The 18,886-nt window shown below is 47.2% G+C and overlaps 2 protein-coding genes across 3 annotated transcripts in view; both read right to left on the minus strand.

The window, feature by feature from the left end:
* Positions 1-18,886, minus strand: part of LOC119458699 (uncharacterized) — a 604,514-nt gene that overhangs the window by 146,290 nt on the left and 439,338 nt on the right. The window lies entirely within an intron of this gene.
* LOC119459342 (1-phosphatidylinositol 4,5-bisphosphate phosphodiesterase classes I and II-like) overlaps positions 1-18,886 on the minus strand; it is a 343,616-nt gene that overhangs the window by 66,269 nt on the left and 258,461 nt on the right. The window contains exons 17-18 of the mRNA XM_049671676.1: positions 18,311-18,379; positions 3,057-3,306 (exon numbers count right to left, since the gene is read on the minus strand). Coding sequence (XP_049527633.1) covers positions 3,057-3,306; positions 18,311-18,379 — 319 coding nt within the window. The remainder of the gene's footprint in view (positions 1-3,056; positions 3,307-18,310; positions 18,380-18,886) is intronic.

Raw genomic sequence — 18,886 nt, forward strand, 5'->3', positions numbered from 1 at the left:
GAGACGAAACTGATTTTGCAAGAGGGGGGAGAAAGCGATAAGCAAGCGGCGCCTGCGCGGCCTACGCTCCCTTTACATTCTCCCTCTCTCAGCGAGCGCGGAAATGCACCGCGGAAGCAGCGGGAGGTGCGCCGACAAAGCGCAAAGCTGCGTCTCGAGCTGCAAATTTTGCAAGACTCGAAGTACGAGCTCGCGCAGTGGATGATATCGACGATTGTGAAAACCGGGAGCGCCACGATCATGACGGCTAGAAGCAGTGTCCATGCCGATCAACGGAAAAGGCGGACTTTGTGCGCCGGGGCGAAACCAACATGGGTGAAACCAACACGGTGGAAGCCGCTGGCATTGCCGAACTCTAGGAAGATGTCGCTACTGACGATCATAAAGGCGGTGCTTCGATGGAAGAGTTTGTAAGTGCTGATAGTGCTGCCTCGTTCTGCGAAGAGAACTCCGACAGGGCGATCGTTGTCGCGACAGACGGCGGCGTTGTGCGACGGCGGCGACGACAGCAGCAGCAGTGACGACGAGATTGACAATGGCCCTTCTTTGACACCGACCCCGAGGTTCAACCAAAGTGCAACGTCGTCGATCGAGTCGCTCATTGAATTCATGCACGCTAAATTATAGCCGCCAGTGTTCGCGCAGCAGATGGACGCGGTGTACACGGCGGTTGTGAATCCGAAACTTCCGCGAAAGCAAGTGCAGATTTCTATTTCAGCGTGCCTAACGATTGAGACGCTATTTAGAGCTATAAATAAAAGTTTTATTTTTCACCGCCTACTTTCTACAACGTCGATTTTTTAATCGCAAGTGGCAGTTTCGGTTTCGGGACTGCACAGGTATTTTCGGCATTTTTTTTTCGGCAGTCCAGATATAGCGATGATCGGTTATAACGATCGGATTTCTCGTTTTTCTCAATATCGTTATAAGTGGACTGCACTGTATGCACGTGTTTAAAAAAATTTGCTGCAAACTGCCCGTAGGCCACGGAGGAAGATTATTTAGGAGTAGAAACTCCCGTCAGCGCGGGCGCTCGCGTGCGACCAGATAACGTCACATTATTATGCGCCGACGGGGGCGCATGCAGTGGCGGCACCTTGCGGCACGTCATGCAAGCAGCAGCGAAAAAAAAAAAAAAAAGAGCAGCAGCCCGGCGGATCGGTGGTGCTGCTCGGGCACGTTCTCTTCGGCGGCGCCCGTGTCTCCCACGCTCAAAGTAGACGACACAGGCGTTCGGCGTTCGCTTCAGCGTGCACGCCGTAGCGTTGTTTTTGTGGGCCTTTAAGTCAAACAGTAACTGTTCTTGTCGGTGTCTGTTTGAGGGCCGTAATACTAACAGCGCTGATACGTGCAGTGTACCCTTGTTCGGAAATTGCTAGCCTAAGATGGGATGCAGCTTGGATGCGTGAGTGCCCTCAGTAGAAGTTGTGAGGCGCGCGGCCGAACGGGAGCAACGCGCGCGGCCGCGAACGAGAGAAACACGTGACCGGTTGCCTTGGCAACCAAGACGGCGGTAATTTCTTTCTCAGCCGCCAGGTGCCGCCAGCATGATAGTGGCTCCGCGTGCTTGTGACATTATCTGGTCGCCGCAACTGGCGGAGTTTCCACTCCTAAAGGTTTCTTGCTCCGTGCCGTAGGCAGAGCAACCTTGGACAGTCCCGGTGGTAATGTGTTTGAGTAAGTTTTGCTTTAAAGGAATGATAAAAAAGGGGCATATCTAAGTACTTCACTGCAAATGACACTTATGTGCATAAGTGTGGTGGTGCTACGTTAGTGCAAGGCATGCAAGAGATATTATACACATTTTTTACATTGGTGTCATGAAGTGGCGCACTGTTTTAACACTGTTACATTCTGTAAGAGAGTTCCGGTGCACATCTTCCTAACAATTCGGATAAGCTTCCACGTAATCTTGGCACTCGTCTCTAGGTGCAAAACAACTTTGGGCACTAACAATGCATATATAAGCTGACGCCTTTTTCTGCGAGTATGGCTTCAAGGAGGAGGCTGTGATTTAGCATAACAGCTTGCGCGGTGACATAAATTTTAAAATGAGCTTAGGAATGAGCTTAAACTACATTATTTGCAGCCTATTTGTTTAACACAAGGAAAAATTTATTACAGAAATCATATTCACAAACCAAACAACCACATTTTGCAAACATCTACGGAAATCTATAATTTTTTTTTACCCAAGTTAGGGGACAACTGGCTTTGCATGCATCAGCAGTGACATTATAAGCTCTTTCTGCAATAGGACTCAAAGGACCTAAGTCTTTAAAATGCCATCAAGTATGCTGCTTATTAGAGCACTGCGGCTTTGGCATAAGATACATAGAGAACATAAATTTCACATATTGCAAAGGAAGCTGGAATAATAATAAATTTCATAAAAGGCAGCAGAAAGATCAAATGTAAAAGACAGAACAACACAGTCTTCCTACGCTAACTGCCTGGTATAGTACACATTCTAGGATGTGCTTGAATTGACTGTCTTTCAGGCATGCTACATACAAAATATTGCATGGTTCTGCATAATCTGTGTACAGCTCATCTTTTTCTGCATAGCGAACACTTCGAAAATCAGTTCTGCGAAATCCAGCAAGGTGGATGAATATTCTTGAAAGGAAAAAAAATTGTCATCTACCCAACTGTTACAAAGGAAAGCTATATGGGTTTCTCAGGAGAAAAAAAGTCTCGCAGTTGAAGAAAAATGTGTTCTCGTCAGGGGATCGAACCCGGGACCAACGCTTTCCTGAGGTGGTCGCTCCACCATCTGAGCTAAACATGAGGGTAGCAGATCATAGTGCGAGTGCGAATTAATCGACAACTCAAAGCACAGGAACACTGAATACGGGAATTTTTCTTCAACTGTGAGACTTTCTTTCAGAGAAACCCTTGTAGTTTCCCTTTGGAGCTTCGTGCTACAGTTGGGTGGATGACAAATTTTATGCCTTTCACGGAGGAAAAATTTCGATTGAAGTTCAGTGATAGGTTCTTTTCTGTCTTGTCACTTAGGCTCTAGGTCCACAAACCTAACAAGTGATTGTACTCACACATCCCCACATGAGAACTTCTTCCCCAGCTTGGAGTGTGACTTGGAGAGCTGGGCACGGTGCTTTTCGGCAGCTTGGGCCAGCTTGTCGGCCCGCTGGACCTGTCCCTCGCGCTCCTTCTCGCGCAGCTTGTCGAAGCGCTTGCGCACGCCTCCCAGTTCCTTCTCCAGCTTGGCCTGCACCTTGAGCACCGATTTGTGCTCCCGCAGCTTGCCAAGGGGCTCGGCCAACAGGTTCGCCTCAGCAGACTCTGCACAGGAGGCCAGTCATTAAGAATCTTGACAAACAAAAATAAGTGCTAAGCTGTTCTAAAATATTATAGTGAAACAGGCAAGACACAGTGCTGTCTGTTTCCCCCATCCTGTCCCCTGCGCTGTTTCGCGATAAAGAACTTAAACTAGCCAAGCTCAGAACCCTTGAGCTGTTCATTACATTTTATTTTTTTTTATCCTAAAAAATTTCTGTGCAATCTCATCCATATTGTAAGTCGTCATATTAGCACAGGTATTTCCTCATTCCATTCTCATTTTGGAGTAACATTTTGATGTGTGTGAGCCTTCAGTGCTTTTTGTAAGCTAACTTACTGCTTTGCAGAATGTACCTTTTGCATACTCATGCGACCTAAAGTAAATAGTAGCAGTGTGCGATGTAGGTTCTTGCTGTCTCACAGGAGACCAAGCGCCTCCCTCAGCGAATATTTGAAACTTTGATTCGAATCAGTTAGTATTTGATTCGATTCGAAAGACACTTTTACTATTTGAACTAGGTATTCAAACCCTCTGAAATTACTGCTGTTGGCTCTTTAAATCAGCTTCGCTGCAGTACAAACACTCAAATCACAATGACAGTAACAAGGACGGTCGTCAAATCTGGTCTCATAAGTCAAATGTGTCCGCTATTTATGCAGGTCTCATCGTGCATTGCAGAGATGTTCACTCATGTTTGAGAACGTACAACACTATTCACAACATGTGCACAATCTGACCAAACATGCCTTATTTTCTAGATAGAATTCCAGAAAGTGTTCACAATATTTCAGATACTGAAGCTGCGACTTGCACTGAGTTTGATAACAGTGATTATCTGGTGTACGCAGACACCGGCAAAGAAAAGTAAAGTAATGACACATGGTAATGCACTCGTGAGGCTTTACCTCCCACGGACAAACCAGTTGGGCTTGTACAGGGCTAAAAATTGCTTATTTCTTACACTATAAACTGGGTCAGCATATTCATGCTATAGTTGTGCTATTGTTAATCATAGGTGGTGTTACAAAAAAAAAAAAAAAATGGAAATATGACTTCAAATATGTTCATCAGAATATCAGAAAAAGGCACACGTAAAGGCAGAAGAAAGGAATCCTGAATGTGGTGCCATAATCTTTAAAAAGCCTGGCTTAAAGAGACTTTAAAAGCAGTGCTCTGAGTGTGCGTGTTTTCTACTCGCCTGTCCCCTCCTCTACACTGTTCCTTTTAAATACAAAGCCACAAATAGGCAAGATAAATTACGGTGTCCCACAGGGGTCTATACATGGACCACTCCTATTCTTATTTTATATAACTGACATTGTAAACGTACCTCTAACACCAGGTATTATATTATATGCAGATGATACTAACGACTTTTTTTTGGGGGGTTAAGATATGTTTAGTCTAGAAAAAGAAGCGAACCTTTGGCTTAGCAATATGTCGTTATGGCTGAGAACAAATAAGTTGGAATTAAACATTAAGAAAACAAAGTACATTATTTTTCGACTCCGCAATACGCTGCTCACATTCCGAGGAGCTTTGATTGAGCGCGTTCAGACTCAAAAGTTCTTAGGCGTTATCTTTCACGAAACATTGAGTTGGTCCAATCACATAGATAATCTTCGCACCCACATATCACGGTCCATGGGCATAATTGGCAAAATCACATGCTTACTGCCCCTTTGGGCGACAAAGCAGCTTTACTACACTCTAGTTTACTCGCGCATACATTATTGCCTATTAATCTGGGGCACAACAACAAAAACAAATTAAGATAGTATTCACAGGCTGCAAAAAAGAATCTTGCATATAATCAAAAATGTTCCGCGCTGAACGCCTTTTGCTCCACTTTTCCATAAGCACAGCATCTTAAAATTCGAAAATATATTTTATAGAAAGCTAGTGACAGTCATTTACGATCAAATTAAATCAAACACAGATATATTTAAAGATAGTTACTCCCGGAAGACACACACGTATAATCTTAGGAAAACCACCTATTACAGTGAAAGGATTCGGACTCACTATGGCAAGCAAAAACTAACACACCTTATTCCTTGGTTTTTGAACTCTAACAGGATGGTCATCAGCATAATGAATGAAAGATGGTCAGAAGCAATTAAAAAAAAAAAAGATACACACTTATCTACACACGCTTCAAACATGACGTTTTCTTTTCTCTTCTGTGTACCACTTGCGTATCTTCTATACTTTTTTCAGAAATGTACTGTGGCCTAAAATTCAGCCATGAAAATTTCTTTTCGATAAGCTCTTGATATCAGATATGTTCTAGATCATTTGTTAAAACCACGGCTTAGTTTTTTTTCCCTCTTTTCTTTCTTGTTTTTTTTTTTTTTCACTGTATTTATGTATTAGAGCAACAGGCTGAGTGTTTTGCAATATTTTTGTTATTTTGTTCACTGCATTTATGTATTACATAGAGTGACATGCTGAGTGTTGTGCAATATAGTTGTCTGGGCGGGGATTGGCGCATTGTCAGGCATTCAGTTGCCTTTTCGCCACCCCTTCCCGCTGTACCACTGGATAAGACATGTATGCTTGAATTGATGAAATAAACTGCACACTTCGAACTTCAAATATGTTGCCGTTCAGATCCTGACCTTAGTAGCGCCAAGATTGTGAAGTGACCCCTGTGCTATACCTGGCTTTCAAGTATACCCCACAAAGTCGAGCCTTGCAACATGAGTGCCATGGACGACAGTGCAGACGAAGGAAATTAGTGCGAACAAAAAAACAGACTCACACATAAAGAAAAGACAAAGACAAGAGTGACAAGTGTAGCGCTTGCCTTTGTCTTTTCCTCCCGTATGAGTTGTCTTTTTGTTTACACCAGTTTTCCTTGTCAGCAATGCAGAGTGCTTCGATGCAATGGAATTCCAATGATATTAGAGTATTTGCTCATCTTAAACGTGGCTTGTTTAAACATTCTTGTGCCTATGGAAATGAAGCTTTCACCAAATCAAATCTTCATAAGGGTTGGTTCTGCTGCAATACATCTCACATGTACGTTTGATCAAGTAGAAAGAAACACCCCCCAAGCATTCCGTTAACCACCGAAGCTGAAACATGCGGCCCCGGTGTTTATCACTGAGGAAATCCCAACAATACATTAAAGTCTTTCTCAATTACTGATTACGTCTGTTTTTCTTAATGAGCTTACACACACGTTCGGCTGCGACAGAGAAAACAACGTCACTGACGGTATGCCCGCAGTCCGCCGTTGTCGCATTGCCACTTGCGATTCCTCCAAAATTAAATTGCTTCAAAATTAAATCTGTCCGTCACGGTAGACAATGAATGGCTCATACCCCTTAAGCGATGGCTCATACCCTCATAAACGCAGCCTCCCCATTACGACAACAGAAGAGAGGTGAAATTCTATGCTGGAATCATGAGCGGCAACGCAGCCAGCTGTGGAAGATGACGATGAACGCGGGAGCAGTGGCACGAGTGCGTTCGCGCGGTTGTGCCAAGGGGCGCCAACGAGCTAGCTGTGGAAGAAGACGATGGCGCTGGAGATGATGATAGTTTCTGCGTACAGGCGACAGATGGATAAATTGGCTAGCCATATACAGCTTCGCTGTAAAATTAGGCCAACAAGTAGAGTGATACAATAACACTCTCTGCAAAAGATTGGTGTTCTATTTCAATTTCTGAATAGGTGAAGAAGTACAGCCATTCAAACTTTTATCTTCTTGCTTTAAATGCAAGTCCTGGACTTCAGAGACCTAGCAAAGATACTGGTAAGCCTTGGAGCACCATCAATAATTTACTGTAATAGCTTTTCTAAGAAGCAGTGTTGATTTTGTTTACCAGGAAGTTGTCCATTGTGATGTCATCACATAGAAAGGTGGTCACATGCAAGCAGAACACTGTGACATTTTGGCACTCATTCTATCTTGCCTGGCCATCTGCTATGCTACTAGTCGTTATGTAGCCCCATGTAGCAGTGTAGCAATCGACCAACAGGGAGTGAGTGCCCAAACTTCGTGAGGTTCTGCTCTCATGTAACCCCCTTCTATGCACAACTGACATACTCATGACACTCAAAAGAAATCTGGCGAGTGGCCACTGCATCGAAAACTGTGAGAACTGGCTGCCATTTAAAAAAGTTATAAAGAACTAAGCAGGTTTATTTGCCATGTTGAAAACGTGTTGCACAGTACATTTTACATGCACATTAAAAAACTTGTATTTCTTTTCATTTTGTGGCCACTGTATTTCAGCCATCAAAGTTTGGTTTTCATGCCGAAACCTTGTGCTCAGCAGCATAATATGAAGTGAAACAGGACTGGTCTTTGTATAAATACTTTACAGAAACCTTATTGCAAGTAGTACTATTGTAAGTGTCACTATTGTAAGTGTCATTCCATAAATACAGTGAAAAGATTCCGGAGAGGGGGGGGGGGGGGGAGGTAAAGCATAGAGTGGTGGGCGGCGACCAAGAGAAGAGGCAGGCCAAAACGACCAGAAAGAAGTGGATGCACGCCTGCCCGAGGTCTTTCCATAAGCGCTGAGACAGCTTCTTTTCTGTTGCGGCAGCTGAGCAGCGATGCGCCGATGAGTGTTTACTGAGGGAGCCGGCATGCCCACGGATGTGAGCGCGTTGATGATGGCTGGGGGATTAACGGAAATGGTGACTGTCTAGCTGGGCGCTCAGTGGGTTCTCTTCTGTGTACCGAGTGAAATTCGTAATGGTGGTGCTTAACTGCCATATGCCTGGATCCACATGTCTGGAAAGGTGTCTCATTTCCTTGACATTTGCATCAAGGTTTTCATTAGGCGACTAAACACATACTTAGTTCGCTTGTTTCACTTGTTCACAGCAATCAGAACTCGTGCAAGTCATCAGCAGCTGTTCGCAGAATTTGTGCCACGATGTCAGTCGCTCCTCACTGTTTTCAAACCACATAGGCATGTTAGCCTTAAGGCAAAAGTACATTCTTGAACTTCGCTATGAGATGCCGTAAGTTGAAGGCAGCCACGTGTTTGAATAGGCAGTCTTCGATGATGTCACCATAGAATGACTTCGGCACCCAGTGGCGCACCGACGAGGGGGAGTTTCGGGCGTTCCACCCCCCCCCCCCTCCCCTGAGGCCGTGTTAACCCCCCATCCCACATTCTTCCAGCCTGACCAGTCCAACGTGCACCTTCGCACTGACGCCCCGTGAGTGACAGCTTGTAACATACACATTCCTGAGTTCTACCACTCCATCAGTCATAAGTGACCTCAGACACTGCCACCACTCTCTGCTGCCACGACCGCTTAGGTAAGAGCTTCAACGGATGACCACATGCACTGTTCTGCAGACTGGCTTCTTGGCCCTATCAAGCTCTTTCAAGACTTGGAGTAAAACGCTGAACATAAACATCGTCATCATCCTTGGTGTCATTATGATTCTAATTAACAGTGTAGACCACTTATAACGTAAGTCGCTGGAGTCATGAATATCCGCACTATAACCAAAACAACTATTTTATTGCGATAATAGACACTCCAGGCGCATTTATCCTGTCGCTGTCACCGTGCTCTAGGTTCCGTATTCACTTACTAAATAAATTAACCAGCACGGTGTCATGCGCGCACAAACAAACAGATCTTGCTCGCTGATCGCGGAAACGAACTTGTCAAAACGTTTGAGTGACGACGAAGCGCGGCGAGCGAATTGACCTTCGTGCTATCATGCCTCTTGCTTCAACGCGACCTAGAAGTGTTGAAAAGCGGCGCGCGGCGGACTTTCCCCATCGCAGATTGCTTTCAAGATAGGGCCAAGGCGATCGTATCGCCGAAGTAGATCGTCGCAGATTACGTCCTGCTTCAGTCCACTGAAACCGTTCCGCATTGCTTTGCTGGCGAAAATCCTCTCCTTCTGTTTGCGCCTGTCCCGAACGCAAGTTTTGGATTCTCCGAATGCCCGTGATGCTTTCCGTCCGTTTCCGCACACATGATCACTTTCCTTTTAAATGTGGACTCATGATGAACTCGGTACTTCATGCTGGGCCGGTATTTTGTAGCTATGCCTTATGACTTATTCTATACTCGTCTTATCATCCACCGCTCACGGCCGGCTGATCCCGTAGATAACGCGAGCGGACCGTCGCTCTGACCACTGACAAAGCGTGATAAGCGCGAAAAGGTATTATCCCGGAAAGGCATCGCTACAATATACCGGCCCTCGCAGAGAATGTGAACACAGACGGTAGACTATTGCCTAAGCACGTGTACTGCAGCACTTGGGGGAAGCTACGGTAGCTAGGCTCGAGAGTAGCTAGGCTCGACGCGTGTGCGAGGCGGCCATTTTGAAATGCCGACGGCTATATGGTAACGCAGATTTAGGGTCGTACTCGATTCTAACGCGCACGCAATTTTGGGCCTGTTTTATCGAAAAAAAAGTGCACATTAGATTTGAGTAAATACGGTATTTGTGGCTGGAGGGGAGCGTTTGCCGTCTAGGTTGACTGCCGAACTTCCAGGCAGCCGCACTGTAACCAGTATTTCGTGTCGCGCAACTGCACTATAAGCGATACGCGCATGCATAGAGTGCTATGGGAAAATTAATGGGAGTCTGAAAAGACCATATTATATCCGGTCTTGCACTATAAGCGGTTACGTTATAAGTGGTCTATAATGTATTGGGCATTTTATTTGCTGTTGCATTCCTCTGGCTAAAGCAAGGAAATTGCATATTATACAAAGTGCTTGCTTCCCCCCACCCCCCCTACGAAAAATTCAACCCCCCCTGGCAGAGATCCTGGGTAAGCTGTGGCATGTCTATTTCTCATTGGAAAATGCCGCCAGGACTTGGTTAGAGAATCAAGAGTCTGCCCTAACAATGTGGGACCTGTTTTGCAGCCGCTTCTGCAGACATTCACAAGAGTTGTGGACACAAAACAGGCCAAAGTTCCGCTAGAAGCCTGTTTACAGCTATCCCATGAGAACATTGCGATCTTAACGGAGATGTCTTCAAGTTTATTTCAAGTTTATTTCTTCAAAGTTAATACAAATTGTGTACAAACACAATAGGTGTGTCTCACCTATTCTGCCACGTTGACCCCAACATGCCAGAGAAAAAGAAAGTTGGTTTCCTGATAAGGGCTTTGAAGCACGAACTCTTTGCCAGATTGATTCTCAGCCTGCCCAAAAGAGTCGCAGAATTGTTTACAGAAGCAACGGCCAACGAGAAGACACTGGAAATGCGAACTAGGCAATATAAGTGAAGTTCGAGCACTAGGCTCCGATAACCTCCGGAAAACCATTCAGGACCATTGACCATGAAGAACTGCATGAAATGTTTCCTGCATGGCCGCCTCAGGCTACCTCAATCATCCAAATTGTGAAAGAAATTCAGCGGTCATTGAGAGTTCACAATGTGCAACCCGAATCACCACTGTCCTCAGCCAGAAGCAATGCCCTGCACTGCCGTTGCCCGTTGCCAGGTTCCACATCCGTGCTAGCGCCCAGTTACACCACAATTCTGCCGGCGGCGCCTGCTCGTCCACCAGTCAGCCCAAAAATCCTCAATAACTCCCCCAACTGAAACGCAACACACAAGCAGTGGGAGATGGTGCTGACCAGCTCCGCACTGGAGGATCCGCAAAGGCTGATCGCCAGAGCCCAAAGTGCTGCCACCGCCGCTGGGGCCCTGGACTGAAGGCTCCACCCACCACGGGGATCAATCCCTCTCCGTATCCCATCAAAATAAAGTTTTGTCTCTCTCTCTCAAGAAAGACAGACACATGGTGTGCCCCTTTGCTACCACTGCAGAGAAGCAGGCCATGTCAGGCCATGTCTGCCGCCAATGCCCATACCCTAAGATGGGTTTATGAGGGTTCGTCGTCAGTGCCCTGCATCCACAGGTGGGTGAGGCCACGAGACATTGCCAACTACCTGGCTGTAACTGAGTGGAGACCGCGACGACCTTCTCGTTCGCCGTCGCCTGGCCGCAACCTTTCACCGCAGCACCGACCGTGGCTGGTCAGGTAGCCCATGTCGGGAAAACTAAACGCAGCAACCGATGGAGGTGCAGTGTTTGCTGTTCATCGAAATGCCGAAGATCCTACGCCACTGCCGCCACCGCTTCACGATTCAACTCGATGACATAGCATATGCCACCATCAAAACGAAGCCTCAAAAAGCCAAGACTATGCCGGTTATAGAAGACGTGACGACGAGATGTAGCAACTGCGGGACAATACATCGCAGCCGTGACCCGACGCAGCCACGAACTGAAGCCACGATTTAACTGCGATGCAAGACGAACAACCACCGACCTCGACGTGCTTTTTGATGGCCACAAAGGCACAGCTCTTGTAGGCACAGGAGCCGACTATTTCATCATCAGTTGATCATTAACCTCCAAATTGAAGAAAGTCAATATTGCACGGGACGGCCTTCAAATCCAGACAGCTGGAGGACATCTGATAATGCCGACGGGAATCTGAACGGCAAGAATTACAGTTCATAACCGGACTTACCCTGCCACATTTGTTATCCTGCAACAATGCTCACAGGAAGACATACAGGAAGGCATGGAGTTTCTCATCCAACAAAGCACAGTCATCGACTTAAGATCCAAGTCGATAACGCTGTGCATGGACCAAGCGATACCGCTGTGTAGGGCGCTCCATTAACATGCCTTGAATTTGCTTGAAGACCAGCTCAGCAAGCCGCTTTGCTCCAGCACTATCATTTCCATTGGCACTGAAACATCTGCAGACGTAGAAGGCATCGTCAAGGGTGACCAACATCTACTGCTCGACTGTGAAATTTGTGTCGCAAGAGGAATCGTTCGACTTCTTGAAGGGAAAGCGAAGGTGCTGCTGACAAACTTCAGCAAGGAGTACAAACACCTCAACAAGGGCATGACGATTGCTTACATCGAGGAAATTGTGGAAACCAGCAATTCATTTGTTCGATCGGATTCTGCCGCATTTACCTCGACGGCCATAGTTCCCGAACCAGCCTTCGACAACAATCCAAGTTTCCCCATGAGTAAGCAGCAACAGCTCAAAAGTCTTCTACGGCGATACAAAAACTGCTTTTCAATGTTATCAAGGCTTCAACAAACAGCAATTGCAAAGCATCGCATAATAGCCGAAGAAGGTGCTTGACCACTCCATCAAACCCCGTACCAAGTTTCAGCATGAGAATGTGAAGCAATCAATCAATGAGTTGATGAAGTGTTGCACGATGAAATCATCCAGCTTTCCAAGGGTCCATGGGCATCTCCTGTAAATTTATTGACGAAGAAGGATGGTAACCTGTGTCTTTCCACTGATTATCGTGGCCTGAACAAGATCGCAAAGGATGTATACCTCCTACTCCCACGGATAGATGACGCACTGGACCGGCCCTGCAACACAAGTATTTTTTGCCGATGGATTTCAGGATTGGGTACTGGCAAATTGAAGTTGACATGAGGGATCCCGAGAAGACTGCCTTCATCACGCCAGACGGCCTTTACAATTTCAAGGTCATGTCGTTTGGGCTGTGCTCCGCACCTGCAATGTTACAGCGTGTGATGGACACGGTGTTACCAGGGTTGAAGTGGCAGACCTTTCTCGTCTTCTTGCAATCAAGGTATTTCGACGATCACCTTAAGCAGCTTGGGACAGTACTAGAGGCCATCAAGTCATCAGGGCTCCCTCTGAAGCTGGAAAAGTGTCGCTTTGCTTAAGACGAGCTTCTGTTCCTAGGCCACATCATCAGCAAATCTGGAGTTTGTCCTGATTTACTGGACTATGAGGTCATGCCAGATGGCATTACGCAATTACAGCGGCGCTGCTCACGACCTGAAATAGTCCACCTTGTGCGCCTTAAGTCATTCTACCAGCGCTAGCAAGCTTTACCACTTTATTTATTTGTTGTTTTGTTATTTTGGTTTACTAGATGTGCTTTTGCTTTTCGCTTTTGTGTTCTGTTTGCACAATCGAGAGGATGTTTTTTAAGAGGGGACATTGACACGCATACTTGTTTATCTTTATCTGGTGACGAAATTTACTGGCTAATAAATGTTGGAAGTTATTGCTCAGTGGAAGCTTTTAAAATGTTATCGCTGGTTCTACCTGTTTATGTTTTCGTCGAGCTTTGCGTAATCACATTGCTTGAATGACGCGAATAACAGTGTACATTCTAGAAACTAAGCGAGCACCAATTATTACGCTGGAAGGTTCAATGAGTTTACGAACTTCCCAAGCGTGACGCAACCGCTGCGGCCTAGATTTGGTCCCGTGCCCTCATGCTTAGTAGAACTACTAAAACCACTAAGCCACCACGGCAGGTGACATGCCCCATCTTCTTGCATGACAAATGAAAACAAATTAAATAATACAATGCCACATTCACCAACCAGCAAACAGCCGTTCACACCGCAAGTCATGAAAGTAAGATGGGCAGTGAATTGGACTGGTAAGAGTTCAAATGACTGCCGGTATTCCAAAAATTCCCAGCACACTTAAGACACATCCCATCGATGTTCCAACAGTTTGATATTTGTGGTCACTTGAATTGCATGTTTTGCAGATGTGCAAGTTTCAACGGAAGCTTTTCTTATAGCGATGTGCTTAGTATAACCTAGAGCATGGGTTCTCAAAGTGGGTTCCGCGAGCCACTGATAAATTTTCCCTGGTCCCGCTCTCGACAAGTGTCTAAAACGGCGAACACGAGGTGCGCTTGATCGAAAAAACCTCCATTACCCATGCCCGAGTGTCAAAAAGCACATCACAGTGCGTAACAGCAACGCGCGAACTGCGCAATAAATACGCAAGCAGCTTTTAGCCACCCAACCTCTGAGAACGGGCAGCGCGCCTAAGCTTTCACACTTGAATCTTGGAGGCCGTAGCTTACCACCATGCGCGTTTCTCCTATTTGTAGATAGGGTCGGTGCCGATAGTGCGCGCACTGACGTATACGTTGGAGGAAAAAAAAAAAAAAAAAATGCGCGGAGCGCCGCAAATGCGCGCCGCAGAAGAGCAAGAATGGCGTAGCGTCCAACCGAAACGAATCGGCGTAGTCCGCATCGCCGTGGTCCTCAGCGGCGATCGTAAGCGGCACGTGACTGACAGCAACGCCGAAGCGCTTCGTGCCTAACCTTTAAAGCCTTTATTTTTGCGTTTATCGCCGCGCGCAACACCGCGTTGGCGGCTAGCCGCGCGCCTCCGTAAGTGCGTAGTCGCTATCTCTAATCGCGTCGATAACCACCGCAGTTTCGTCCGCCGCGGTTGCGGCAAATAGTAGTTTCGTTTTCACTCGATGCGCGCGTCGGCTGCGTGCCTTCACAACTGCGCAGTCGCCTCCCATGGCAGCGTCGATAGCGACCAGCCGCAGTTTCGTCCGCACTTCTTTCAGCGAACGGTAGTTTCGTTTTGACTTTGTGCGTGTGTCAGCCGCCTGCTTTCTGAACCGTAAAGTCGCCGTCCATGATCGTCGATAGCGGCCGCGGTTGTTTCGCTTTGATTCAGTGCAAAGCTGCCGAAGATAAAAAGCACCAGCTAGATCGCGATAGACGGACAATTTGTTGGCGAGCAGCTGAGTGGTGAAAAAATAATCGAGATGTGCACCCGTTGGTGTGCAAAGCGCGTCTCAGATGAAAACGCGCGCCGCGAAGGATGTCGCGAGGCCTTCGCCGCTGCTAGCGCTAATCAGTCATGAGATGAAGAGAATTTCAGCTTCCGCACTGGTCTTGTGCTAAATAGAAACAAGATTTGACGATTCATTGAGTAAATAGAAGCGTGATGACGTAGTGAAGTATTTGTTTATTGTTTTCTTGATACCCTCGATAACTCGACATTCGGTTAATTCGGGGAGGGGGGGGGGGTTCCTTGGCACTTTATGGAGCTTAGCAGGGTTCCGTGGGATGACTGTACTTGAGAACCCCTGACCTAGAGGGTCTAGTCTCTTGCAGATTACGCTATAAAGCAGTTTACACTGCAATAGAAGTGAATCTAGAATCACTGGTGCTTTTTGTTTTTTCTAACAACACTAATAAGAGAATTTTACATTTACAACTACAGTTGAACCCGTTTATAATCAACTCGATAGTTCTGCAAAAATTGATTGTTATATCAATAGCTCAATATATACAGTATAGACCACTTATAACGTAACCGCTTATAGTGCAGGACCGGATATAGTACGGCCTTTTCAGACTCCCGTTAATTTTCCCATAGCACTCCATGTATACGCATACCGCTTACAGTGCAGCCGCGTGAGATGAAATACCGGTTATAATGCGGCTGCCGCGGGAAAATCTCGCCGACAAGGGCGGTAGCGAGCACGCTTCTCAACGGGGTGCGCCCACCGATGGGAGAGGAGATCAACGAGGGCAATGCAGAGGAGGAGCATGAGACGTGGAGCATGAGTCCACGGGCGATAAAATCGACGCCGTGCGCCGTATGTGTGAGTGAAAGCGCGCGAGGACGCGCGCCTTCACAGAGAGCACAAACGCGACTTCCATCGCGTGAAAGGCCGTGGGGGTATGGGAGGGAAGGAGGGAGGGAGAGGGGGCGACGCTGTGCTGCGGCGCCAAATGCATATCTTGCAACCGGGGCAAGGGGAACTGGCGACGCAATCCCCCACGCGAAAGGAGCAAAGCGGGAAGGCAGCACGGGAGGGAGGGAGGCGGGGGGCAGCTTCTACTCTGCCAACAAATGCGTTCACGCCTGTGCCGGCTGTCAGCATTGTCGTGCCTTGAAAGCGATCTCCACACGGCTCTGACCTTTGTATGCGCTGTGCTTACGCCGCTCAGTTTCCGTTGAAGCGATAGACCCCTGCACGAACCTTCGCTCGCTGTGGCGGCCGCGTTTCCCTATGCCCGCGTTTCGACAGTGGCTGTCTGCGGTCAACGAGTCTATTCAAGTTTGCTCGTGCGCGTTGACACCACGCTTGTTAATTCAGTTAGTAAGCGAATGTGTCAAGTTTATGCAGCCAATAAAACTACTATCCCTACTCCTTATAGCTCTCTACTAATTTGCTATCGCAATTGATGCTTCGCCTTTCGGGCGAAACTGAGACATTTTTAAAATTATTACTTTGTCTGCTTCATGCGAAGATTGTGGGTACTTGGACATTAACCTTTCAACGTTCGTAAATTTTGTGGGGATGTGCGACTCTCACGCGTCCCCTGATGTTGTTTTCCCCGCATGGCTTGTCTCCTGTAAGCTGGCTTCGCCGCGTAGCTTTAGGACGGCGGAGTTGCAGTGTTGCAAGAGATGGCGCGAGTGTCGCGATGCTAACGCCACCGAACGGCGGGTTGACTTGGGAGAAAAAGGTCGAAGGCGCTTCCTCTTTGGCTTGGGATCGGCGACCAACACGCACGAACGCTTTGCGCGTGCGCTGGCCCGCTTCGCAGGACCGTCTTGTGAGGCTAAGAGCAGGACACCGGTATGGACGAACACGGATCGTTCACCACCGTTCGCGTGACTGTACACGTGAACGACTAGGCGATGGTGTCATAGCATAGGGCCAACGTATTTGCTCGCTATCGGGTCACGGTGAGTCGGACTTCCTTGATTTGTCGCGCGCCCGTGTGAATGTTCAATTGGTTGTAATTCGGCTAGTGGGCATTGGTGTATGAAAGGCGCAATAAATGCCCTTTTGATTGTTTGCACTACTGTGTTGTCGTTCCTTTGTCCCAAGAGCCCGTGTGAGACCCCACATCTGGCTGCCCAACGTGGACCTCTTGGTGCATCGGACGATAATTTGTGGGGAGCACACGCTGCTACCTTCTCCCGCGGGCGCTCGCCCGTTGCTTGCGAACGGAGCGCACGCAGTGGTAGCCGGGCGGACACGGGAGAAATGCACTTTGCCCTCTCCCGGTTCTCGCTCGCCTCTCGCGAAGCGCTAGCACGCGCGGGAAGAGGGAAAGTATCCGGCGGGCGAGGAGGACACTCCCCTCGCAGAAAGGTAAAAAAGATATAAAAGAGCGCCACCGAGAAACCCCCGGGTCTCTCTGACCTCGCTTGACCTACCTGCCGATACGGATTTACCTGCTGAAACCCATGAGTGACCTCCTTTGCGTGACTACTACACGCGACGAGGCAAGCCTATTTTATTACTTATTATACAGAGCGGACTTCCCTCTGCAAGAGTGTTTTATTGCCAACAGCAATAAACGTTGTTGAGTTGACTCGCTTGTTGCCTTATTCGCCCGAACCCTGCGTAGCTGCGATTACACGCGCTACGGGTTGGGGAAGACCCCCACAAGTGCCAGAAACGCCGTCTGCTGGAACCGCACGCTAAATTTGTCACGAGCGAGAACGCAACGTGATGGCCACGATGTAAGATGAGGCAGCAAACGGTGCCAGTGACGCGAGGGCAGAGGAACCAATGTTTACAGCACACACGAGGCCATTAGCAAACACCTGCACCATACACAGCCATAACCGAACTAGAAGGGAAGACTCATTCTCACCTGCATTCTGCTCCCCCTCTTAGCACACGCATGATCCCGTTACGAATGGGGAATGGTAGAGAGGGAGGAGAAAGTTAGGACAGGAAAGGGAGGAGGAAGAGTACAATCGGTGTTGAGTGGTTCTGCTGCCCGTGATGCGTGGCGGGCAACATCATCTGGTGGTATTCCATGGTTCTGAGTTTGTGTCACATAACTCAACTCTATGGAGGAAGCATCAGCTTCTTCTCGCAGAGAGATGCGACAACCACATGTCTAATCACAGAGCAGTTCTCAAATAATGCTTCATTTTAAAAAGATAGCTTCTGTTGAATGCCCTACATTGCCACAGAGAGCGAGCAGCTGCAACTACGTGGACTGGTTCTGCCATCAGTTGATACTAGCAGTTCACAGAAATTAGGTATACAACGATGCTTGTAGTAGTTACTGAATGATGCAGAACAGTAACGCAATCCTGCTGTGGATTTAGAGTGACCATAAAGCAGTGCCGAACAAAAAACCTTTTTTTAACGCTGTCAGAATAAAATTGCTGGTACATGCACACTTCTGCAAATCAAGCTGCAAGTGAGAAGCTCACCCAATAATGACAGGGTCTTTTCTTGGCTGCCCTCGTCTGATAGGCTTCGTACTGTTTGGTCCAGCTTGCCTGCAACAGACGGACACTTGCATTGTGCACTCAGATGAAGAAAGCAAAGCAATACATTTTCCTGCGGCTGAATAAATTAATATGTTAGTATAATCCAGTGAAGTATTTTGCTGGTAAATATCAGCATGTCACGAGCAAAAAAAGAAAGAGAAAAAAATAAACGACAGAGAAGTGTGTCATAGAATGAAAATGGCAGCAAACGTGGAGAAATTCTGAAAAAAGAAATCCCAATAATTTGTCTCGATTTTCTCTTATTCTTTTTCTTTTAAATATGTTTATTTCAACTGCCAAAGCAAGGCTCTCAAATATCTGCACATGCTGCCCAGTTCTTGAGGAATATGCAGAAGTAGGTACGAGCCACTGTTTCCGAGAGTAGCATAAGAGATGACACGGCTGTGAGGGAGGCAAGAATACGAAGACTGGCTCTGCTCTGGTATAAGACAGATCACTCTGGTTTAAGAAATGATTATGAGATGTCACAGGAGACATCAGCAGGCAGTCTTACAG

This window comes from Dermacentor silvarum, chromosome 7, assembly GCF_013339745.2.
Source record: "Dermacentor silvarum isolate Dsil-2018 chromosome 7, BIME_Dsil_1.4, whole genome shotgun sequence".
NCBI lineage: Eukaryota > Metazoa > Arthropoda > Arachnida > Ixodida > Ixodidae > Dermacentor > Dermacentor silvarum.